General features: G+C 41.3%; 1 protein-coding gene across 1 annotated transcript in view; it reads right to left on the minus strand.

Annotated features, from left to right (window-relative positions):
- Nucleotides 1-274: 274 nt before the first annotated feature.
- The window catches only part of anxa13.S (annexin A13 S homeolog), a 30,136-nt gene continuing 5,151 nt past the window's right edge, over nt 275-25,259 (minus strand). Inside the window, exons 2-11 of the mRNA XM_018223936.2 lie at nt 15,244-15,319; nt 14,599-14,693; nt 13,943-14,113; nt 13,716-13,749; nt 13,561-13,640; nt 12,626-12,694; nt 11,830-11,931; nt 10,002-10,077; nt 3,124-3,236; nt 275-928 (exon numbers count right to left, since the gene is read on the minus strand). Of these exons, the coding sequence (XP_018079425.1) occupies nt 809-928; nt 3,124-3,236; nt 10,002-10,077; nt 11,830-11,931; nt 12,626-12,694; nt 13,561-13,640; nt 13,716-13,749; nt 13,943-14,113; nt 14,599-14,693; nt 15,244-15,319 (936 nt within the window). The 3' untranslated portion in view covers nt 275-808. The remainder of the gene's footprint in view (nt 929-3,123; nt 3,237-10,001; nt 10,078-11,829; nt 11,932-12,625; nt 12,695-13,560; nt 13,641-13,715; nt 13,750-13,942; nt 14,114-14,598; nt 14,694-15,243; nt 15,320-25,259) is intronic.

The raw sequence follows: 25,259 nt of genomic DNA on the forward strand, positions 1-25,259 counted from the left end.
CTCTTTTCTTCTAATCGGAATGGGTGACCTTGTGTCAGCTGGAAAGACCTACTGGTAAATAAATCATTAGAGAGATTATTATATGCTCCTCGTATGTTTAATAGCCCTCTCTTTAGTAGACCAAATGGATCCTTGTTTATGTGTAATATTCATATGTAACATTTTGTGTATTAGACAATTTGCAGCCCTTTGTGTCCAGTACTTAACATAAATACCTATGTCTGTATTAATCCAAAAGCAGCCCTCAGTCATCTGCAGCCATAAATTACCCAGCATGCATAACTTGACTTTTTTTTGCTTTTTTTCACTGAGCGATGCATTTATTACTTCAATCAATATGGATACAACATATTGTAAAATGAACAAACAACACATGCAAGTTCCCAAAACCAGCATGATGGCCACCATGATGAAAATTAAATGATCATAAGGCTAAAATATTTTCTCAAATCTCTCTGGCCATGGCTGCTGCCACCCGTAGGGAACATTCCCATGGGCATTAGAACTTGAGTCTCCATATCTTACCTTTCAAGTTTATCCCTAGTTTAATGAAGACAAAAATCCAACTACTGCCATTGTCTCGCCCCAAGAGCTTGTTGGTAAGACAGACATTTGAATAAATGCATTATTTTACATTTCTCTATTATGTGTCAAAGAACTAATCAGCTCTGGTTCCTACTTATTGCCATGCAGACACTTGATGCTTTACATTGTTTTTTTCCAGGTACACAAAGGTAACTTTAACAAAGTGAGATATTTCTCTAATAAACGCAGAATAGATATCTGTTTGTTACATTTGTTTTCCGATTCAGTGTAAAAGAGCCAGCAGCAACTTGCAGAAATCTCCAGATGTATCTGACTTAATGGCTTCGGCTAAGGTCTTCTTGTAAAGCTGCTGGTATCTCTCTTTGATCGTCTGGAGATCAATCTGGGAAGAAAAGAAATATTAGACAAGGTGTGAGCTATAAGATTTTATATTCATACACAAAGGGGAGCTAGTGGTAAACCCCTGTGTCCATGTAATGGTACGGACCACAACAAGCATTCTTATAGAGAAGACACAAGGGCTGCCAATACCTACATGCTGCGTGGTTAATTGACAAAACTCAGAAAAACATTAATTGGCAAAAAGACCAGACACAAAACAGAATCTTAAAGGGGAAAGTTGACAAGTCTAGTGTATTTAGGTGGTTCCCTAGTAATTCTGGTTATTTCTATGTTGTGCAGAGGAAGTCTATTTCTTAGGCCACATTGTATGTTGCTGGTGGTGTTTACTACTAGATCAGTAGTTCAAGACTAGACTCATCTCTGCTTTAACTTGTCCTGACCTATTGCTTATCCCATCCAGCCACCATATTAGACTCCCAAAACTGGTTATAAGGCAAGGTAGCTCCCCTGAGGAGACCAAAATCCTCTAGGATATCTATTTTGCTGATATCTGATGAGCCAGTTAGTTCACAGCATGTCCTATTCCTGAAGAACTGGACTCATCACAAACAAGCTGAGCAAGTCAGAGAGCTTGGCGGGTTGGTGGTCCATGATTCAGGTTTCACCCCAGTTCTGCTGTAATTTAACCCCCCCACTACCTTTTTATTTTCTCTTTTGCCCACCAATTTTACATAAATCTATGCATTCACGTCTCCTAATGCAGCAACAACTACATTCACACCATTTCCTCCTGCTGCAATTACTGTACCTTTTCTAGTCTCAAGCATTAAGACTAGAGCGCAAGCTCTCTGGCTAATGTCAGCAGTAGCAATCAATGCATGTATTGTACAACTGGTCACCCACCAGCACAGCACAAGGTCATTGCTATTAAAGTCAGGGGCATGTGGCAAGAGTAACTGTACAATCAATATTTTAGTTCTGTGTATGTCGTAATGGAATTAAGAGGCCTGAACAAATGTTGGGGGTTTAAATCCTCCAAACGTCTTTAAAGGAGAAGGAAAGGTTAAAATTAAGTAAGCTTTATCAGAAAGTTCTATATAAATACACCAGTAAACCCTCAAAGTAATGCTGCTCTGAGTCCTCTGTCATAATAAACACCACATTTCTTTCCTTCTATTGTGTACTCATGGGCTTCTGTATCAGACTTCCTGTTTTCAGCTTAAACTTTCAGGTCTGGGGCTTGAGCATGCTCAGTTTGCTCCTCTCCCCCTCCCTCATCCCCTCCCTGCTGTAATCTGAGCCCAGAGCTATGAGTGAGCAGGGAGAGACTCAGGCAGGAAGTGATGTCACACTAAGCTAATATGGCAGCTGCTATCCTAAACAAACAAAGAGCTTCTAGAGCTGGTTACTCAGGTATGATAAAGCATTCTGCAGAATAAATATAGTGTTATAGCTTGCACTATTGTGGTAAATCTATTGGCAATAAACTGCCTCGGTAGCTTTCATTCTCCTTTAAAGCTCTGGTCTGGGACATACATTATGGAAGATGTGACAGCTCTCTCCATTTGTTCTGTATAGAGCAATAATATTCTACTCTATACAAAAACACCATGTCCTAGGTCAGCTTGTGCAACTGCTCAGGTTTGTTGAACACAACACAGACAAAAAGCAGATGGATTTATTAGATAAAGCACTTGTTTATGAGACACACGTTCCCAGCATCTGCTTTTCCTAACACAAGGGAGACAATATATTTTTTTTTTTTGTAATACAAAAACCTCCATATTTCTAGCTACGCGATGAGCTACAGCTACATCTGCCTTGTATCAAATTCTATTGGCTTAGTTTCTTGTTGAGATGTTACTCATTGCCCAATGTTGCATTTAGTAGCTGGCATGATGTGGGTTTATAGTGACATAGACCTTTTCAGGCTTTGCTTTGAGATGTTATTGTTATTGAAACAGTTTGATTGAGATGTCCAACTGGCTACACGCAGGTAAGACTCTAGTAAACTATGAGGATAGTAAACTATGAGGAGACTGGAATAACCCTGGTTGGTGGATGAGCCCAGTGGCACTTGTAGACAAGGGTTGCTTGGGGCTTATCTTTTATGGTTGTCTCCTGTGCACTTTGACTATCCACATGTAATTTCATCACCCCAACTTGATTATTATGGTTCTATGACTGAGAACTTATCAGACACACCAGCCATTCACTTTGGGTACAGATACTCACCTCTGCTCTGGTCACCAGGATGCGGATCAGCATTGCCTCGTTTGTTCCTGCTCCTTTCATTGCTTTGTACAACTTCTTAGCAAAATAGCCTTGGCAATCCCTGGTAACTTCCACTGCAGAGACAGACACAATTAAATGACATGTAATTAAATGATGAATAATAGGGAAATAGATATGCTGGAATAGTTTTATTGTTTTTCTCTGTACAGGCTATGAGAAAATATGCAATACTGTCCCTGCTGAATTGTGCATAGTACAGGGAATACCTATGCTGCCATTGTTTTATGGGATCTCTCTGTACAGGCTATAAGCCAACTTAGGGGACTGTTCCTGCTGAATTGTGCTTAGTACAGGGGAATACCTATGCTGCCATAGTTTTATGGGATCTCTCTGTACAGACTATGAGCAAACTTAGGGGGTTGTTCCTGCTGAATTGTGCTTAGTACAGGGAATACCTATGCTGCCATAGTTTTATGGGATCTCTCTGTACAGACTATGAGCAAACCTGGGGACTGTTCCTGCTGAATTGTGCTTAGTACAGGGAATACCTATGCTGTCATAGTTTTATGGGATCTCTCTGTACAGACTATGAGCAAACTTAGGGGACTGTTCCTGCTGAATTGTGCTTAGTACAGGGGATACCTATGCTGCCATAGTTTTATGGGATCTCTCTGTACAGACTATGAGCAAACTTAGGGGACTGTTCCTGCTGAATTGTGCTTAGTACAGGGGATACCTATGCTGCCATAGTTTTATGGGATCTCTCTGTACAGACTATGAGCAAACTTAGGGGACTGTTCCTGCTGAATTGTGCTTAGTACAGGGGAATACCTATGCTGCCATAGTTTTATGGGATCTCTCTGTACAGTCTATGAGCAAATTTAGGGGACTGTTCCTGCTGAATTGTGCTTAGTACAGGGGAATATCTATGCAGATATAGCTTATGGTATCTCTCTGTACAAGTGATGAGAAACATAGAGGGCTGTTCTCATGCTGCTGTTAACATAACATAAGCTAACATAATTTTATAGTATTTCTCAATACAGGCTATGAGAAAAAATAGGTTGTAATATATACAGTATATATAGTTATCCAACTATCCAGGACAGAAAATAATAATGCACTTCTTATCTTGCCCTTTTTGGCCTTTAGAAACCAGTGCAATTAGCATCAGAATTTAATAATCAGCAAACCTGTAGCATCAGCTTATATTACAGCCAGGGAAGCTCATTTTCTGCTGGATAATTAGTGCCGAGCCCTAAGCTTAGCTTCTCAACAGCCAATCAGAGCCCACTGAGCATGTGAGTGTCACAGACACTTTCCAAGATGGTGACCCCCTGTGACAAGTTTGAAGTCCTGGATCATTGCTGCTATTGACAAGCTGAAACTTTAGCCTCGTGCAATAAGTTCATTATATAAAATGGCATTTTTACCCAAATGCATTTTTAGGGTTTAGTTCTCCTTTAAGACTGGAGCTGTTTGTACAGCAGCTGGCAGCAGTCCATGGTTCTGTTCTAGTGTATGGTGGTGATGGCACTGGTGTTCCCTTTCTGTGAAAATAATTAAACTAAAGAGGAAACGTTTAGGTCTACAGAGCTTAAACCCCTGAATATACCTTAGCACATACAATGGCAAAATTGTGTATAAACCTGGGATCCATGTTTCCTTGGGTTCATCACTACGTTATTGTAATTCTTTTGGGGCAATAACAGTAATTTTTATTCCCTGCCACTGAGTTGAAGAATGTGACCCGGAAACCACATCCTCTCAGCTCGGTCCTGCCTGGAGATTATTTCATCATATAACATATTTGTGGCTGCAGAGCTTCAGCTTGTACATTCAGGTGCCAAATCCCAAAGCACATGGGCTGCTGTTGCGGATACACATTAACTGTAAGCAGGTCCAGATCTTATGAAGAGGGGCCCCAAAAAGGCAGGAAGACTTGGTCCCATCTGGGGTGGATGGGGGGGGGATTGCATTATGAAAATCAGAGATATATAACTTGCAGTCCTTTAGATGTTATAAACTATGCAAGGTTTGTGGTATATAACATTTGCTATACACCAATATCACCTCCGTGATATACTGACCATAAAAATCTATAGGAATAAGAGCAAAGGCTTTAAAAGATGTAGCTGTATCAGTCATAGAAGGAACAGTCCATAAACTACTTGTCATAACTAGTACAGGTATGGGATCCGTTATCCGGAAACCCATTATTCAGAAAGCTCAGAATTACAGAAAAGCTGTCTCCCATAGACTCCACTTTATCCAATTTATGCAGATGTTAAAAAAATATTTCCTTCTTCTCTGTAATAATAAAACAGTAGATTTTACTTTATCCAAACAAAAGGTGGCCATACACAGAGAGATTCGCTCATTTGGAAATGTCGCCAAATGAGCAGGTCTCTCCCTGATATGCCCACCTTGAAGTGGGCGATATCAGGCTGATCCAATCATGAATGAAAGGTATACAGGTGGTCGGATCATGGAACTACATCAATGAACAGATGCGGTTAGCGATCCAACGCAATTTCTACCCAGATTTTGCGGCCAGATATCGTTCAGGGAAGCCCACCGGAGGGGCCCATACACGGGCCAATAAGATGCCGACTAATCGAGTCTGTTGGCAGCTTTTATCGCCACATGTATGGCCACCTTAAAATATAATTAATCCTTATTGGACGAAAAAACAGCCTATTGGGTTTATTTAATGTTTACATGATTTTCTAGTAGACTTAAGGTATGAAGATCCAAATTACAGAAAAATCCATTATCCTGAAAGCCTCAGGTTCCGAGAATTATGGATAACAGGTCACATACCTGTACCAACCACCTGAAGGATAATATTGGTGGACTATCTTGCTACTAAAGGAATTAGTGAAAAGAGGTTCAATAATATTCCTAATCACCAAAATAACAATATCAGACAGTTGCGCTAATGTATCAACACTGTGCAAATTTGCCCATGGGCAGTTACCTATAGCAACCAATCAGTGATTAGCTGTTTGAAACCAGCTGCAAGAAGAACAATGAAAGCTGCAATTTGATTGGTTGCCATGGATTACTGCCCATGGGTAACTTTGGCCAATCTTGATAAATGACCCCCAGTGTGTATAAAATCCTGGTGGTTCTGCTTTAATCCACAACACATGGGAATTTACTGGCCGGAAGGCAGGAATACCTAATTGGGCCACCCGGTGTAGAAAAAAGTTTGCTTATGTGGATGACTGCTGCTGCTAGGGGTCACGAGGTTTTTACCACCCCGAGTCATGGTAACAGACAGGAGATACAGTATATGGAGATACAGTATGTATATATAAGAAATAATGGGAACTTGCTCAGAGGTTGCCGGGATGAGAAGCAAATGGTTTTGTGGTTTGAGAGCAGGAAGGAAACTAAGCGAATGCTCATTCATTCAGACATATCTGATCTAACAGATGGTTTAAAAGGCAGAAATAAAAAAGATCTGTGTGCTGGAAATGGAAAAAGGATATGGTAATCAGATACAATTACTTAATCATTCAGTTAGTTTGTCAAATAATAGGCAAGTGATGCCGATAGTGAATTTCTGTGATTTTGTTTCGGGGACAGATCTTAGGTGTCCCTTCCCATGGCTCACCTTTTACCTAGTAAATAGCAACCTCTCTAAAGGTGTTTCGTACAATATTATCTGTGCCATTACAATTACGATCCTTCCAAGAAAGATCGTTCATTTCAATACACACGTGTAGAGTAGTGATGGGCGAATTTATTCGCCAGGCGCGAATTTGCGGCGAGAACAACAGAATTCCACCTGTATCTGATGATTCAGCAGTAACAATGGCTGATGTTTGGGTCCCTTCAAAGGTACCCACACACAATTTTCCTGATCGACGAGCCGACCAATATACAAGTCTTCTGCCAATATCGGTCGGCTCTTTTCCCACAATACACGCACTGAATATCATATGAAAATTTGTTTCGTACGATATTATCTGTGCCATTACAATTACGATCTTTCCAAGAAAGATCGTTCATTTTAAAACACACTTGTAGAGCTGCATGTTCAGATATACAGAGAAACAATAGAATTCCACCTGTATCTGACGATTCAGCACTAACAATGACTGATGTTCAGGTGCCTTCAAAGGCGCCCAATCAAAAATTTCCACCTGGCCTGATTAAAAAGCCGACTGAAATCCAAGCAAATCACAATACTATGAGTTTGTGCCAGCATGGTTTTATGCCTAATAGATCTTGCCAGACTAACTTCATTTCTTTTTATGAGAAGGTAAGTAGAGACCTCGATTCTGGGATGGCAGTGGATGTGATTTACTTAGACTTTGCTAAAGCATTTGATACAGTGCCACACAAAAGGTTACTGGTTAAATTAAGGAATGTTGGCCTGGAACATAGTATTTGTACCTGGATAGAGAACTGGCTAAAAGATAGACTACAAAGAGTGGTGGTAAATGGAACATTTTCTAATTGGACCAGTGTTGTTAGTGGAGTACCGCAGGGCTCTGTACTAGGTCCCTTGCTTTTCAACTTGTTTATTAATGACCTGGAGGTGGCCATTGAAAGTACTGTTTCTATTTTTGCAGATGATACTAAATTGTGCAGAACTATAGGTTCCATGCAGGATGCTGCCACTTTGCAAAGTGATTTGTCTAAACTGGAAAACTGGGCAGCAAACTGGAAAATGAGGTTCAATGTTGATAAATGCAGGTTATGCACTTTGGCAAAAATAATATAAATGCAAGTTATACACTAAATGGCAGTGTGTTGGGAGTTTACTTAAATGAGAAGGATCTTGGGGTCTTTGTAGATAACAAGTTGTCTAATTCTGGGCAGTGTCTGTGGCTACTAAAGCAAATAAAGTTCTGTCTTGTATAAAAAAGGGCATTAACTCAAGGGGGGAAAACATAATTATGTCTCTTTATAGGTCCCTGGTGAGGCCTCATCTGGAGTATGGGGGCAGTTTTGGACTCCAGTCCTTAAGAGGGATATAAATGAGCTGGAGAGAGTGCAGAGACTAAGTGCAACTAAACTGGTTAGAGGGACGGAAGAGTTAAATTATGAGGGTAGACTGTCAAGGTTGGGGTTGTTTTCTCTGGAATAAAGACACTCAAGAGAGGACATGATTAGACTTTACAAGTACATTAGAGGACATTATAGACAAATAGCAGGGGACCTTTTTACCCATAAAGTGGATCACCATAACAGAGGCCTCCCCTTCAGACTAGAAGAAAAGAACTTTCATTTGAAGCAACGTAGGGGGTTCATCACAGTCAGGACAGTGAGGTTGTGGAATGCACTGCCGGGTGATGTTGTGATGCTGATTCAGTTAATGACTATAAGAGGGACTTGGATGATTTCTTGGACAGACATAATATCAAAGGCTACTGTGATACTAAACTCTATAGTTAGTATAGGTATGGGTATATAGAATTTAATTAAAAGTAGAGAGGGGTGTATGTATGGATGCTGGGTTTTCATTTGGAGGGGATGAACTTGATGGACTTTGTCTTTTTTCAACCCCATTTAACTATGTAACTATGTAACTATGTAAGTCTTCTGCTGATATTGTTTCATATGATATTATTGGATGCACACCATCCAATCCGAGACCATGTATTACAACCCCATTCTGAAGAGGGGTGAGTAGGGCTCCATTGCTCTCTGGCTTGTGAGTGTTCTGTAGCATGAAATTTGTTTGTTTATTTATGTTTCATCCACATTACTGTGTTTGTGTGCTGCCCCCTCCCCGGACAAATGACCTTGTGAATCCTGCAATGCCAACAAGGACTAGGTCTATCTAGGTACCGGTCTCTCGCCATATGACAGTGACTTACAAACTGGGGGGGCGGCGTCTGCAGAAGTGGCGCAGTCTCAGGGTAAGTTAGTGTGAGAAATGGAGAGAATGCTTATTTGCTATCTTATTCACCAGAAAGCCCAGATTCAAGGTCAATTAGTGTGAGATTTGGGGTAAACACTTATTTTCTGATTGGAACTATGGCTGAATGACGGAAACAGTGATAATTCCCTGCAGTGGTGTAACTAGTTATTACTGGGCCCCACAGCAAATGTTTAAAAAAAAGCCCCCAAAATGTTTAGAGGTTGACTTGTTTTACCAATATTTATTGAAAGTGTACATGAATTAGGGCCTCATGGGGCCCCTATACCTCCTGGGCCCCCCTGCAGCCATAGGATCTGCTTCCTCTGTAGTTACGCCCCTGATTCCCTGTATCTATAACCTTATTATGAACTAAGAGGAGTTCCTGATCTCCAGCTACGACTGCCATATAAACACAGAGATCTCACAACTGCCAGGTAACAGCAAGTAAATGCCATTTAAAGGTTCTACAAGTGCCATCTACAGGTTCATATGGCACCGGCATCTGGAATAACCCAGTGGGTTGATTAGCAGCATAACAATCTTCGCATAAAATTTGGGGGAAAAATCTTCAGTGGGGCCCAGCCCACACCTACCCTGCACTCTCTGCACCTCCTGTCCGCCGTTTCCACTGCTCCCTGCCACATGCACAAAGTAGGTAAAAGATTGGCCGAGGAGGGTGCAGATATCAACCCCTGGTGTAACTATAGAGGAAGCAGACACTGCATTTTTGGGGGGTGGTAAGGGGACAGAGGGCCTAGACTGTCGGGTCTACTTCCTCTATAGTTACACCACTGAGGTTGCACAGTTATAACCCAATTCATATATACTCCTTTATAGCTTAAGGTGTGTGGCTTTATACTATTGTATCATCCCTGCAAAAAAATGTTGCCTGCCCCAAGAGCAACAATATAATGCGAGAAATATCTTTTGCCTGGAACAGTTCTAATTCTAATTGTTCTAAACCTCATGCTCAGAGCACAGGTGAGACATGACTTACCTATGGTGCAATAAGCTTTCTTCAGATCCCCTGAGGTTTCACTTTTGATCACATCCAAGATGTCTTTTCCATGCAGCTAGAAAAGGAATTGGAAGTCACTCAAGAGGCCAAATTCATGTATATTGTAGGCAGGAGAGGAGACACTGGGGATCAGATAGTCTTGTCTTGGTTTGGGTTATATATCACAGAATATCACATGGTAATACACAGTATAGCTCTAGGCTGACAGGTAGGGCATATGGAGACAACATCATGGGATCTTGAAGTGACAGTCCCCAGTGGCCATACACAAGCCAACCCATACAGTTAGCAGGAGGCCTGCATATTGCACATTCTGAGTGTATGTATTGAAACAGCCATTACACTAGGGGGCAGATTCAGGGTCGGACTAGGCCAGTGGGACACCGGGAAAAAACCTGTTAAGCCCCAGTCTCTTGTGGGCTCCTCTGGCCCAGATCTGCACCCTGCACCTCTCTTCTCTTCCTGCCGCGACCGGCAGAGAGGGGTCCTGAAGAAGCAGCCCTGATGGGAACCGGCCCCACAGTCCGAACCTCGGCAGATTTATTAAAGTAATTGATCAGTGTAAGAATAAAAACTAGGTAAATAAATAGACTGTGCAAAATAAAAAATGTTTCTAATATAGTTAGTTAGCCAAAAATTTAATGTATAAAGGCTGGAGTGACTGGATGTGTAACATAATAGCCAGAACACTACTTCCTGCTTTTCAGCTCTCTTGCTTTCCACTGATTGGTTACCAGGCAGTAACCAATCAGAGACTTGAGGGGGGACCACATGGGTCATATCTGTTGTTTTTGAATCTGAGCTGAATGCTGAGGATCAATTGCAGACTCATGAACAGTTATGTCCCATATGGCCCTCCTTAAAGTCGCTGACTAACTCAGAGTTAGAGAGCTGAAAAGCAGGAAGTAGTGTTCTGGCTATTATGCTACACAACCAGTCACTCCAGCCTTTATACACAGGGTAGGACTGGGGGGCCCAGAGCCCGCTCCTCTACGACCCCCCGCCCCCCTACTGAGACGCGCTGGCTCAGCGAGGGAGCTGATCGGCGTGCATGCGCAACAGCGTCGCTCGCCACGCAGCGCCGGTAAAAACTTATATTTTCTTCAAATCTAAATATCTGGAGAGGGGTTCTGGCCTGGTGGGGGCCCATGAGGGTCGGCCCACCGGGTTTTTTACCGGCCAACTAACTATATCAGAAACATTTTTTTATTTTGCACAGCCTATCTATTTACCCAGTTTTTATTTTTACACTGAACTGTTCCTTTAAGTTTCAATGGTAAATTCGAATTTTCCAAAAAAAAAATTTTGGTCAAAACACGCAAATTAGAATTTTAAACCGCCAACTTGAATTTGAATTCGAATGTGAGCTTTATCACACCTCGACCATGGAAATAGTTCTAATTTGAATATTCCTCACCTAAAACCTGCCGAGTTCATGTAGAAGTCAATGGCAGAGGTCCGTTGAACCATTTGAAAATGTTAATTGCCTTCATGACATTCAAATTTTTTATTCGGAGGAAAACTCGTGTTCAATCGAATATTAGACGTTCGAGTTTTTTCATAAATAATCTCTCATTCGAGTTGTGAGTACACATAACTTCGAAATTCGATCTTTGATAAATCTGCCCCTAGGTAATAGGTCCTTTGTATTTTTCCTCCCACAATGCTCTTTTGATGATGGGAACCAAGGCCAGAGGAGATACACAGCATTAGAGCGTTAGAGCTAAGCAAGGGGCAATATGGAGACAGCAATTCCTACATGAGACAGATTACAACTATGTAGTCACGGTTCTTATTTGATACTTACAATCTCATAGGCTTTAAATGTGGCCCTCAGCTGCATGTAGTTCCTTGTTGCCAGGACAATATTGAACTCTGATTCATCTGTGCCCCATCGAGCTTCTCCAGCCTGAGGGAAACAAACAAACAAACAATTACTGTTAGAGTTTCAATCAGGCCAATAGTAATAAACACAATTACACTCACAATTGCTCAGCGTCTCCGAGTATTCATTCTGGAACCTAATCATCCCCGACCCCAATCAGGCTGCAAAATAATTTCTGCCTTTATTGCAAAATATACTATATTTATATAAATGATTATACAATATAGCTTTTTTTTATTAAAGACTACATGAATATTAACTGGCATACAGAGCTTTATTAATATACTTGATTATTTGGTTTAATCAAGGCCAACTAAAGTCTGCAAAGTATGTGGCTTCTTTTTATTCTTGTGGTGACATGCTGTTCCACTTCCCACCACTAGGAGCAGCCAAATGCCATATAAAACAAGCAGCAATTTAAAAACCCTGTTCAGCTGACCACGCCCCTCTTGCCTTTCTGTAATATGAGCCCTGTGGGTGGAGCATGTGACCAGCCTGCAGTGGGACAATGGCTGCTAAGGTAAAAATGACAAGATGAGCCAGTAATAACCTCACAGGAGGTTGTAGGAAACAACAGTAATGGAAAATAAAATATATATTCTGTTTTTAATACCTCCATTAGGCATAAAATGTATAGCTATAGTGGCCCTTTAAGGTGTTACAGAACCAAATGGTGAATCTGTTCCAGTCTTGTCTTTACACGGGGACATTTACTGACCTCGTAGAGTTTTTTGGCATCCTGACCAGCGAGATCTTCATTAATAGACAGACCCTCATCCCGATTTGCCTGCAAAAATGATATTGTGAGCAGCCATCGAAATGGAATCATTGCTTGAGGTCAATACCGAGACTGTACTAGATTAGAGGTCAGAATTAGTAATATTTACGCTGAATGTTAAAGGGGTGGTTCACCTTTACGTTAACTTTAAGTATGTTATAGAATGGTCAATTCTAAGAAACATTTGAATTGGTCTCAGTATTTATTTTTTGTAGTTTTTGAATGATTTGCCTTCTTCTCCTGATATTTTCCGGCTTTCAAATGGGGGTATCAAATGGGGGTATCAGTTTTATTGATACAAAGTTAAAAAAATCATCTTCATCCGCCCTGCGCATTTCGCACCCACTTAGGGCACTTAGTCATGGGCTCACCCCCTGGGGGAACCCATTTCAAACAACAGAACATTCAAACTCCAGATTGTGCCCTGGCTGGAACTGAACCTAAGGCTCAGGTTTTAAATGTTCATCAAGCTTATGAGTTCAAGGCTTAGACCATCTGTAGACCCTTCTTAAAGTGGCCATACAGTGGCAGATTAAAGCTGCCGATATCTGTCCTTTACACCAATTCGTCAGCTTCTCTGCCAGTGTTTTGGGGGCTTCCGACGGGTCTCCCTGATCTATATCAGGCCAAGATATTGATTGGGGAGGTTTGATTTTTCTGGCGATTGAGGAATGCATCGGCTAGTTGATGCGGTTATCATCCTGTTGGCTCCCAGTCTCTTCCTTGTAATCCAATTGTTTGGCCCTAGGGCCGAACGTTCTGATTAACTCAATTTCGCCCTGCCATTGGGGGCCATTTCGCGGAAAGATCCGCTTGTTTGGTGAAACTCTCCAAACGAGCCAATCGTGTATGGCCACTTTTAGTCATGTACTTACCTGGAGCAATGAGATGAGTATCTTCCGGAAGTAGCCACTCGTCTCACTCTGGACGTCTGACTCCAAATCCCTGCCAAACACTGAGGGGAAATGAATGATTAATAAATACACAATAAAAGGGAATAAATAGAGTGTCTTTATAGAGTGTCACTTACATCTTTTATAGGCTTCTTTTGTGGCTTTTATTTGCTAGGGATAAGAGAGAGTAGAGAGGTGAGTACCAATGATTTGCATCATGTGGCTCCATGAGTAAAGGAACGGGGAGTTCTGAGTTGCCTTCCTATAGCTATTTGTGGCAGTAGAACCACGTCTTTTGTTCTGCCGACCGATTACATTAGTCTATAGGCCAGTGCTGAGACCTGTTGGTGAATCGCCACTTTACCTGATTGGACCTTGTACATAATATTTGTATCAACAATGACTCGTTGGTTCCGGCTCCCTTCATGGCGCTCCTGAGCTCGCGGGCATCAAACTCACAGGGGCGATCCAGTAGCGCTAATGCCGTCTTCTCAAAGTTTCCGCTCAGCTCACTTTTTAGAACGCTCTCCAAATCCTAAATGAGAATATGTTGTTTATTAATTTGTTTTGCAAATTTAACAGTGCTAATATAAGGAATAATCGCGACCTGTTGTTCATGTCAGACCCTGGACACAGCCAGCAGAAAATTAAGTTAAAAAGAAGCGGAAAGTCTTGTGGTTTCTGAGCAGAACGACACCCCAAGACTATCCTTTTCTCACTGAATTATTTTTCCACCGACTGTTTTCCAGCAGGTGGCGCTGGTTGCAAATTCCTTATATTAGCGGTGTACTAATATCTTGAAAAACAGAAAAACTAATTCTGACTGTAAATTGCTGAGAAGAGCCGTTTGAATTTGTTTGTTTCAAGAGTTTACAGTTCCTTTAACAAAATATATAGCTTTATAAAAAGTCTGCACAGCTCTATGTTATGGATTATTTCTTAGTCGCTATTAAATACTGTAAGAGCTATGGCCCCAGAGGAAATATATCATATAAATATCATCAATGCGCTGCACAGTACCTTGCCATATAACGTCTTGTATTTCTGCTTCACTTCTTGCCTTTGGTCCGAAGTCCTGTTGGCCAGAATCTCTATAATTGCTTTTTCATCAGTTCCTATGGGAAAGTCAAGCAGAAAGAGTAATTATTATTTCACAATAGAGTCAAATGTTTCTAAGCAGCATTGCCTATTTACAACCAGTAGATGGCACTAAAAAATGGCAAATACTTTGGACTAGTGATGTGTTCGGGCTGGCCAAATACCCGCGGTAACCGTAGGTTTACCCACGGGTCGGGCGGGTTCGGGCCGACCTCGCACTCCTCTTCATGGGTGGCGGGTGTGGGTTGAGCTCTTCTCCTGCTCTCTGCCGGCACCTTTAAATGCCGTCTTCCGGCTTTATAGCCGTGCGCCTGCTCCCTCTGACCCATTTGTGACGTCATTGGTGGGGTGGTGCAGGTCTATAAAAGGAACCTGGAAATCGGATGTGGGTAGGCGCGGGCTGACGGAGGGCGGGTTTGTTTCGGATGAGGGTCGGGAAAAACCAGACCCACAGATCACTACTTTGGACCATAAAACAGGTTTGTTTAATGGACCATTACTTGATGTTACAATTCAAGCCTGCAGCCATCTAGTGGCCAACTCTGTATGGAAATTACGGCTACTTACCTAACCCTTTGCAGGCCTTATATAGTTTCTTTGCATCTCGTTCTGCATCAAAATCATGATGAAGCTTAATGGTTGGCTAAAAAATAAATGAAAAGATCATTTATAACGCATGTTATCTTTACAGTAATGCTAGAGAAAATAGGAAAATAGGGAAAATCTACCTTTCCTATGATATAAAGAGTGGTAATCTGGGACATTTTGTAACTTATCCTCCTTGTTAATAGCTTGGCGTTTTATTTCATTTTCACCAGTAGATTTTTATTTAACATATCTGGTTGCTGGGGTCAGTTCCCATAGTAGCAAGTAGTCATTTTATAACTATGGCAGAAAATAAATAACTATGGCAGATAATAAATCATCATCACAGGCTATGGTCCAGACGTTGTAGAAAGAAAGTGTAGGAGATTGTTAGAACAACAAGTGTATTAGTTGTATCACTAAGCCATTAGGTTAAATGTGAAGTCCGTTAGTGTAACAGTAGTAGTGTAGAAGGCTTTAAAGGTGAACTCTTATAACAGTGGCCTGGCTGAGTAAGTCCAGTGGAATAACATGGGATGTCTGGTGGTGGCAATGTTCATCATTACAGGTCGAAAAGCTCCAATGCTATGGTCACTCTTAAAGGAGAACTAAATTCTAAAAAAGGATATGGCTAGAAATGGCATATTTATATACTGAACTTATTACACGAGGCTAAAGTTTCAGCTTGTCAATAGCAGCAATGATCCAGGACTTCAAACTTGTCACAGGGGGTCACCATCTTGGAAAGTGTCAGTGACACTCACATGCTCAGTGGGCTCTGATTGGCTGTTGAGAAGCTAAGCTTAGGGCTCGTCACTAATTATCCAGCAGAAAATGAGCTTCCCCTGTAATATAAGCTGATGCTACAGGTTTGCTGATTATTCAATTCTGATGCTAATTGCACTGGTTTCTGTGCTGCCATGTAGTAATTATGTGTAGGGTTGCCACCTATCCGGTTTTGACCCGGACAGCCTGGTATTTTGAGGGGTTGCCCGTGTCTATACTTCCTGGCCGGTTTTCCAAATAAGGAAAACCGGACGGGATTCCCTTGACTGACACGGCGATCGGGCAATCGCTGATTGACGCGTCATAGCCCCAGCCACTGATGTCACGGGTCCGCCCACTGATGCCATAGCCACGCCCACTGGCGTCAAGGGTCCGCCCACTGACATCACAGGCACGCCCACTGACGTCACGTCTGGGACTTGTTTAACATTATTTAAAAAAAAGGTAATCTCAGGGCTATTAGAAGGTGGAAGCTCAGGGGTTATGGTTCTCATTAGTACATAGAATATAGATAGAATACAAAGGCAATGTTCAGTGTTAGGAGATGGAATGTCCATGGGGTATGTTCAAAATTAAGAGGGCAGATTTATTAAAGGTCGAAGTGAAAATTCAAATTTTCTAAAAAATTTTTGGTCAAAACTCTCAAATTTGAATTGTGAGTTTTCCAAACTCGATTTGAGTTTTAATTTGAATTTTGAGATTTATCATACTCTGGCCTTTTAAGAACTCAAATTTGACTGTTCGCCACCTTAAACCTGCCAAATTGCTGTATCAGTCAATGGTAGAGGTCATTTTGGTGATATTTGTAGCCTAATCAAATTCATCCAAGCAGAGAAAATTTGATTTAAAAAAATAAATTTTGATTGGTCGAATTTCGAGTTTATGGGAGTTTTAAAAAACTCACATATATTCGAAATTCGACCCTTGATAAATGTACCTCCCCAATGTGGAGTGGAATACACAAAGACTATTGTTAGTGGTGGAAGGCTCAGGGGGTATGTTGAACATTAAGGGGGTTATTTATATAAGTCTGAATGCCAAAAACTCAAAAAATTCTAATTTTTTTTTGAGATTTATTATACCCAGAGGAGGAAAAAGTCTGAATCCGAAAATCTGCCATCTCAGACCTGTCGAAGTTGTATATAAGCCAATGGGAGAGGTCCCTACCCTACTTGGAAGTTTCTGTGGTCTGCACTGGAATTATTCAGAAATTTGGGTTTATATGAAAAAAGCCACAAAAAAATGGTACGATTCAGGAAAAAACTCCGAAAATATTGTACAATTTGGGTTTTTGCTTGATTTTATCGATCCCCAATCCCATTAATTTAAGCTTTTTTTAATAATAAATAAGGTCCAGTCGTGAATTCTAATTTGCTCAGACTTTTTTTATTTAAATTTGGATTTTGATAAATAACCCCCTATATCATGAATGGCTATGGGGCAGTGGTGTAACTAGACATTACTGGGCCCAACAGCAAATTATTTTTCAGGCCCCCATAATGTCTAGACGCTGACCTGTTTTACCAAGAAATACTAAAATTCTATATACAAATTAGGGCCTCATGGAACCCCTATGCCTCCTGGGCCCCCCTGCAGCCGCAGGGTCTGCTTCCTCTGTATTTACTCTCCTGCTCAGGGGATATAAGACCCAAGGGTTATGTTCGTCAAAAAAGATGAAAACCTCAGGGTCTATGGTCAACATTAGCAGGTAGAACACAACGGGTTTGTTCAAAAGGGTTACGGTTCAATATAAAAGGCTCAGGGGATTAGCTTCAGCTTTAGAAGTTGAAATGTTCAGGGGCTAAGTTCAAATGAAATGATTGAGAAAGTGGTAGATAGAAAGAACAGGACTTTAATCCTGAAAACTAAATAAAACGTTTCTAAGGGTTATTGCGGCAGCTGGTAGAATGCAGAGACTGTTGGTTCTTATCTCAGTTTTGGGTTAATGGTGGATCTCCCAGTATCGATCTCGTTGCAGCCTTCTATATCATGTTTGCTCTCTGATAAATACATTTGCCCAGCAGCACAAAGCACAATTATCTGGCTGTACTTTGACTCTGTTCATTAAATAAAGGATAACCTGGCCGGGTAGCACAATCTAAACATTATAAACATATATCCATATGTATCTACCATAGCCATAATGATGCACAGTTGTGTGTATATGTATGTATACTTTATATAGGGAGTGAGTCTCTAAGCTCAGTAAGTGACAGCAGCTCAGAGTATGTGCTGGAAACCAGCAGAGAAGATGGGGAGCTACTGGGGCATCATCAGGGGAACAGATCTTCTTCACGTATGGGCTTTGGTGGTCTTGGGCTGGAACAGAAGCCTAAAACATATGGTGTAACATTCAGCATTTCTCCTTTAAGAGTCAGGGCACACGCTCCGATTCGGGGAGATTAGTCACCCGGTGACAAATCTCCTGTTCTTCGTGGGCAACTAATCTCCCCAAACTGCCTCCCGCCGGCTAGAATGTAAATCACCGGCGGGATGGCACGCTTAGTTTTCCGAAGTGGCCTGAAGTTGCCTCACGAGGAAACTTCGGAAAACAAAGTGCTCCGAGTGTCATCCCACCGGCGATTTACATTCTTGCTGGCGGGAGGCAGTTGGGGAGATTAGTCGCCCTGAAGAAGAAGAGATTTGTCGCCGGGTGACTAATCTCCCCGAATCTGAACGTGTGCCCTGAGCCTTATGTTGGAGAGCCCAGTTTATATTGTAGCATTATTAGGCACTCTAATACAAACTGACATCTCTAGATACACCAGCTGTTAACTAATAAACGGGAGATTGTGAGTGTGTTTAACACCCATCACGGGGAAAGCTGAATAGGATCAATTATCTCACAAGCGATAAGCAGGGCAATAAAACATATGAGTCAGTTAATAAATAAATAAACAATACATTAAACAAGTTAATTAATGCCATCTTGTTAAGCATATTTAGGGCTGGCCTATATGTTGGATTCATGCTTCACCAAGCAACAGTTCCATAATAAAGGCCACTCCAGACCTCTAGATCATTGGCTACATTTCAAAGGCATAGTTCCCTAGCCAATGACCAGGAAAGTGTGTTGGCCACCATTGCCCATTGCTATAGCAGCTGACGGAGGACCTCAAATCACAGCTAGCACTTCTCTTTGGCATTTTACTTTCATAAACCAAAAAACCGACACATTAGGGGCAGATTTACTAAAGGGCAAAGTTACTATTGGTAGCGAAAATTTGCCAGAAATTCAATCCAAAGGGCCATCGCTAGTTTACTAACAGGCGTAGAGGAAAATTCACCAGCAAAAAAAGGACATCACTAGCGAAGTCTTGTGCCCTTTTGCCAGGCAAATTTTCGCTCAGGCGAACAATCGTTACTCCTCCAGTTCACTAAAGTGCGAATTTTCCATAATGTTACCCCTTTCGCCAGATTTTCCTTCGCCACCTTAGGCCTGGAGAACTGATACGATGAAGCTACATCCTCCTCAATCTTATGTCAGTGACATCATATCCTGTTTGCCGTAAAGTCATAAAAGTTCTAAAAAAAAACACTGGCGTTTTTTAAAATTTTAGAGTGCGATTATGTTTAAAAGTTGTAACTTTAAATGAATTTTTTTTTTTTTACCATTTGAAGGTCATGCCACATTTGTTTTAGGGTGGGCTCATGTCTAGGGAATTAGAGGATCTTTTTTTTCTTTATTTTGCTTCCTTGGACATGTGTAATAATAAGTGGCCACTTCAATCATTTGCACCAACATCTCTAACAAAGACAAATATATATGACCTATATGTACCCGCCCTATTCACATTGACTAGTGATGGGCGAATTTCTCCCATTTTGTCGCCCACGTAAATTTTTTATTCGCATCAATTTTGGTGCCGACGTTAAAGTCCATGGTCATCCGAATAGTGATGATGCGCAACGGTTTTGACACGTGCAACATTTCTGACGCACGTCCAAATTTTTTTGATGCCAGCGAATATACGTGGGAGTTTCGCGAATATATTCATCGGCGAAATTCGCTGCGAATTCGCACCAGCCGAATTTATTCGCCCATCACTAGAATTTACCTAAGCGTAAGTTTACTAACGAAGTTTCGGTAGGCAGAAATGATCGTTAGTGTAAGCTCACTATGAAATGCTCGCGCTGATGACGTTTCGCTGGCAAAACTTCGCCCGTGTTCATCGGCCCGAGATGTAACTTCACATTTTGATGAATTAGTGTATGCGATGCGAATTAACGTCTGATGAAGTGGCGCTAAGTGTGGTGGAGACTTCCGAGGTGCAAAATCCGACCTTTACTGAATTTCCCACTATAAATCAATGACTCCATTACAATTATCAGCCAGGATACAAAGTTATCCGCAAAGACCAGCAACTCTTTTAAGGTCATAAATGCAAACCTTAATTAAAGATTGCTCCATTAACCTGTGGTGTCTAAGGTGACCACTATTGGTCACAAAATCAACTAACGACACAGCTCGCCATCACTGTTACTTAAAAGGGAATTCTATTGGCCTGCAGAGTGAGGCTTCATTTCTATGGGGACATCAAAATAGCACAATGGCGACTAATTGAAATTTTCATAGTTAAGTTTGATTAAAGGGTTCTCTATTGATCTGTGGAGTCCAGGTCCATATGAAATACAGTAAATACAGTAAAACACATCTCCTTGGGTAAAGGTTATATTGTCGTTATCAGTGCAATATAAGGCTTCAACGGAGGAAATTAGTTCTGCTTTATCTTGGTATATTTATCAACTGAGCCTTGACCTATATATTTCCGGACCTACCAGACAACAGGAAGTTTTAAAAGGGAATTACCACGATTATCTGCTGTAATATGTAACATCAGTGTCAAGTACCTGACTTCCAGCATATTCTACATCTATAGCATGTCTTGTGTTGTCTGCGGAGCTGTCATTTCTATAAAGACATGTGCTTAGGTTGGCAGCTTCAGGGAGCAACCAAGAGATGTACTGCATATATATATATATATATATATATATATATATATATATATATATATATATATATATATATATATATATATATATATATATATATATATATATATAAAGCCCTCTTTTATTTGTGAGGGAGGGGGTTACGCATCAAGAAATAAATGTCGCCCATTGACTTCTGTTCAAAACGTGTCAGATTCGTCCATCACTACTGTCAAGTATTATCCAAGAATGACCAAACTGTAGCCAGGCCAGGGTTTGTTGCTGTAGAATACAGTTGGCTCTCTAGGCTCCTAAATTATAAGTGTTACGAAGTTTGCGCTAGTCCAAATAAACCATGGCCACCGGCAGGTTGCAGCACCGGTAAAATGTCTGAAAGCAAACATCTGATTGGAGCTTTAGGTAGGAGCAGTAAAGTCTAAATCAGAGCAACATATAACCAAGCTGACATGCTATTGGACCTTAGCCTGTGCTGGTAATAGTGCTTCTTCTACCTTTGATTATGTGGTTTTTGTTTCTATTGGTGAGTTTTTCTAACCTGTCAGTAGTCTGGTACTGTGGAGTAACTAAAGTGAGTCAGGGGCCCCCTGAAAAAAAAATCTTCAGAAGGGTGCGGCACATTCTGATCCCCATCCTCCTGCCCACTTCCTGTCCCACTCTGCCCTGCCCACATCCCGCCTCCACCCCACCCACTTCCCACCTCAGTCCACTCCCAACTCACTTCCGTCTCACTTCCTCACTGCAGGTAAGAGAGCGGCTGGGGAGGAGGTTTTTTTAGTAGCTATAGAGGAAGCAGACCCCATAGTCCAGGTCCGCCTGCAACTGTAGTTACACCACTGATCTGGTATGTTTGTAATGAGTTACATAGTTAGATTGCTAACTTGGGTTGAAAAAAGACAAACGTGCATCAAGTTCAACCCCTCCATATAACCCCCAGTGCATATATACGTGCACAATCCCCATCCTCGTGCCCACTTCCTGTCCCACTCTGCCCTGCCCACATCCCGCCTCCACCCCACCCACTTCCCACCTCAGTCCACTCCCAACCGACTTCCGTCTCACTTCCTCACCGCAGTTAAGAGAGCGGCTGGGGAGGAGGTTTTTTTAGTAGCTATAGAGGAAGCAGACCCCATACTCCAGGTCCGCCCACAACTGTAATGAGTTACATAGTTAGATTGCTAACTTGGGTTGAAAAAAGACAAACTTGCATCAAGTTCAACCCCTCCATATAACCCCCAGTGCATATATACGTGCACAAATGTATACAGACCTATTGATGTACTCTTTATAAAACTTTATATACACATACTAAAGGGCAGATTTACTAAGGTTCAAATTGGAATTGAAATTTGAATTTTCGAGTTGGGATTTTTGGTAAAAACTCACAATTTCTTAATTCACCAATTCGAATGTGAGATTTATTACAGTGAGACCCTTCAAAAATTCAAATTAAAATATTCGCCACCTAAAACCTGCAGAGTTCACGTAGAAGTCAATGGCAGAGGTCCCTTAAACGATTTGAACATGTTAATAGTAGCGATGAGTGAAATTTTTCGCCAAGTTTCGCTGCGAAAATGACGCCCATAGACTCCAATAGGAGAAAAAAAATGTTGCGCGTCCAAAAAAATGTGATGCACAATATTCAAGGTTTTTTTCCCGGAGTTAGAACTTTCAAATTTTTGGGTCAGGTTTATTCGATCTTATCGACTAATTGTCTGAATTGTGAATTAAATCTAATTTATTAGAGTAAAAAAAATTAACATAGCTCTAACAGGGTTATTTATCAAAATCTGAATTTTCTAATGTTTTAAATAAAAAAAAGTCCGACCAAACTAGAATCCACAATTTACCCTTATTTATCATTTAAAAAACACAAAAAAATCTGATCTCGAAAAACCACATCTTTTTCGGATTGTTGCATTAAACCACGACTTTTCTGGATTGTTGCACAAAAAAAATCAGAATTTTTCAGATTTCATGCCTGAAAAGCCTGAAGCTTTTCTGAAATCAGCAAAAAAGCCTGAAATGTTTGGTTTATGGCAAAAATTGCAAATAGGACCTCTGCCGTTGACTTCTACAGGACCTCGACAGGTTGAAGATGGAGTATTTTTGTATTTGGACTTTTACATTCTTGGGGTATAATAAATCTCGAAAAATGTTTGGTTTTTTTTCCACTAAAAATTTTTTTTTTTTTGCATTCGGACTTTAATAAATAGCCCCCTAAAATTCGACCTTTGATAAATGGGCATCCTACTGAACATCTCAGTAGCCTTAGATATTATACTTGTCCAAGAAATCATCCAAGCCCCTCTTAAAGGACTTAACAGAATCAGCCATCAAGTCATCTGGCAGAACATTTCCCAACCTCACCATAAAGAACCAACTACACTGCTTCCTCTAGTCTGAAGGGGAGGCCTCTGGTACGGTGATCCACTTTATGGGTAAAAAGGTCCCCTGCTATTTGTCTATAATGTCCTCTAATGTACTTGTAAAGTGTAATCATGTCCCCTCGCAAGCGCCTTTTTTCCAGAGAAAACAACCCCAACCGTGGCAGTCTACTCTTATAATTGAAATGTTCCTTCCTCGAGTCTAACCAGATTAGATGCACTTAGTCTGTCCAGCTCATTATTATCCTTCTTAAGGACTGGAGCCCATAGCTTCACTGTACCACAACTTGTAGCCAATCAGAGCATTACAACATTCACAGGAACAGGACTCTTTAAACCAATCAGAGCATTTTATAGTTCATGATTTAGAAGTTACCATGGCCAAGGGCCAATCTCAGTGACGACAGCTATATGTTGTGTAAGAAGTGCCCCAATATAAAATTCTCCTTACATCCAACTCAACATATCTTTCTCTCATTTGTTACTAGGGATGTAGCGAACGGCGGAAAAAATGTTCGCGAACTTGCGACAAAACATGCGAATAGTTCGCGAACGTCGCGAACCCCATAGACTTCAATGGGAAGGCGAATTTTAAAAGCTAGAAAAGACATTTCTGGCCAGAAAAATGATTTTAAAGTTGTTTAAAGGGTGCAACGACCTGGACAGTGGCATGCCAGAGGGGGATCAAGGGCAAAAATGTATCTGAAAAATCCATTGTTGACACAGCGCTGCGTTTTGTGCTGTAAAGGGCAGAAATCACACTACGTCACTCAGGTGATGTTTCTGGACACGGAATGTGAAAAAGCTCACACAGCTAGGTGGCACTTGGTTAAAGACTGGGCAAATAATGCCTGCAAGGGCAACGTATACACTACAGCCGTTGGATACGGAATATATTATTGCTGCTTGAAAAACGTCACTCGGGTGGTGTTTCTGGAGACGGTATTATTATTGATATTTAGACAGCTAGGTGGCAGTTGTTTGAAGAACAGATGCAGATGAGAGATCAGCAGCAGGACAGACAGCTGCCCACAGCAGCTACATACAGAGCACTGCAGTAGAAGGTAGATTACTAGCCAGCAAAGCTACCTAACCTAAAATGTCCCTCAAATCCCTGCAGAGTTCTGTCCCTACAATACAGAGCAGTATCAAGTAGATTACTAGCCAGCAAAGTTACTATCAACTGTCCCTCAAATCACTAACAGCTCTCTCCCTACACTAGCTCTTCCAAGCACACACAGGCAGAATGAAAAAACGCTGCAGGGCTTCAGTTTATATATGGAAGGGGAGTGGTCCAGGGGGTGTGGGGGTGGTCCAGGAGGGAGAGCTTCCTGATTGGCTGCCATGTATCTGCTGGTCTGGGGTGAGAGGGCAAAAATAAGCGCCAGCTAAGGCGAACCCAAATTGGCGAACGTCGCGCGACGTTCGCGAACATTCGCCGAACGCGAATAGTCGATGTTCGCGCGAATTAGTTCGCGGGCGAACAGTCCGCGACATCCCTATTTGTTACTTGACTTTCCAGCTGGCGCCTCCTGGTACTGGGTGACTCATGGTATTTATTGGGTGGAACCTTCATCATGATAGCAGAAAATACTTAAAACTCTATATTCTATTTATAAATGACTGTGCTTTATGAGTGCCAGATTTACAGGCTGATAAAGGAAATATCTTTTTTAAATGTTTATCTCCCATAACATAACATGATTAGTCATTGAATAACAGTGAGTCAGGGCATTCCTCTTTGTTATCTAAAGTTGATATTCAAGGGACATTCTAGTATTTGTCACATTTGGGGCAATAGCACACAGGTTATCTTGATTTTCTTGGAGACAAGCTTGGTGATTCATGAACCTGCAACTACCTCATGTCTTCCAC

The sequence above is a fragment of the Xenopus laevis genome, chromosome 6S (assembly GCF_017654675.1).
Source record: "Xenopus laevis strain J_2021 chromosome 6S, Xenopus_laevis_v10.1, whole genome shotgun sequence".
NCBI classification, from domain to species: domain Eukaryota; kingdom Metazoa; phylum Chordata; class Amphibia; order Anura; family Pipidae; genus Xenopus; species Xenopus laevis.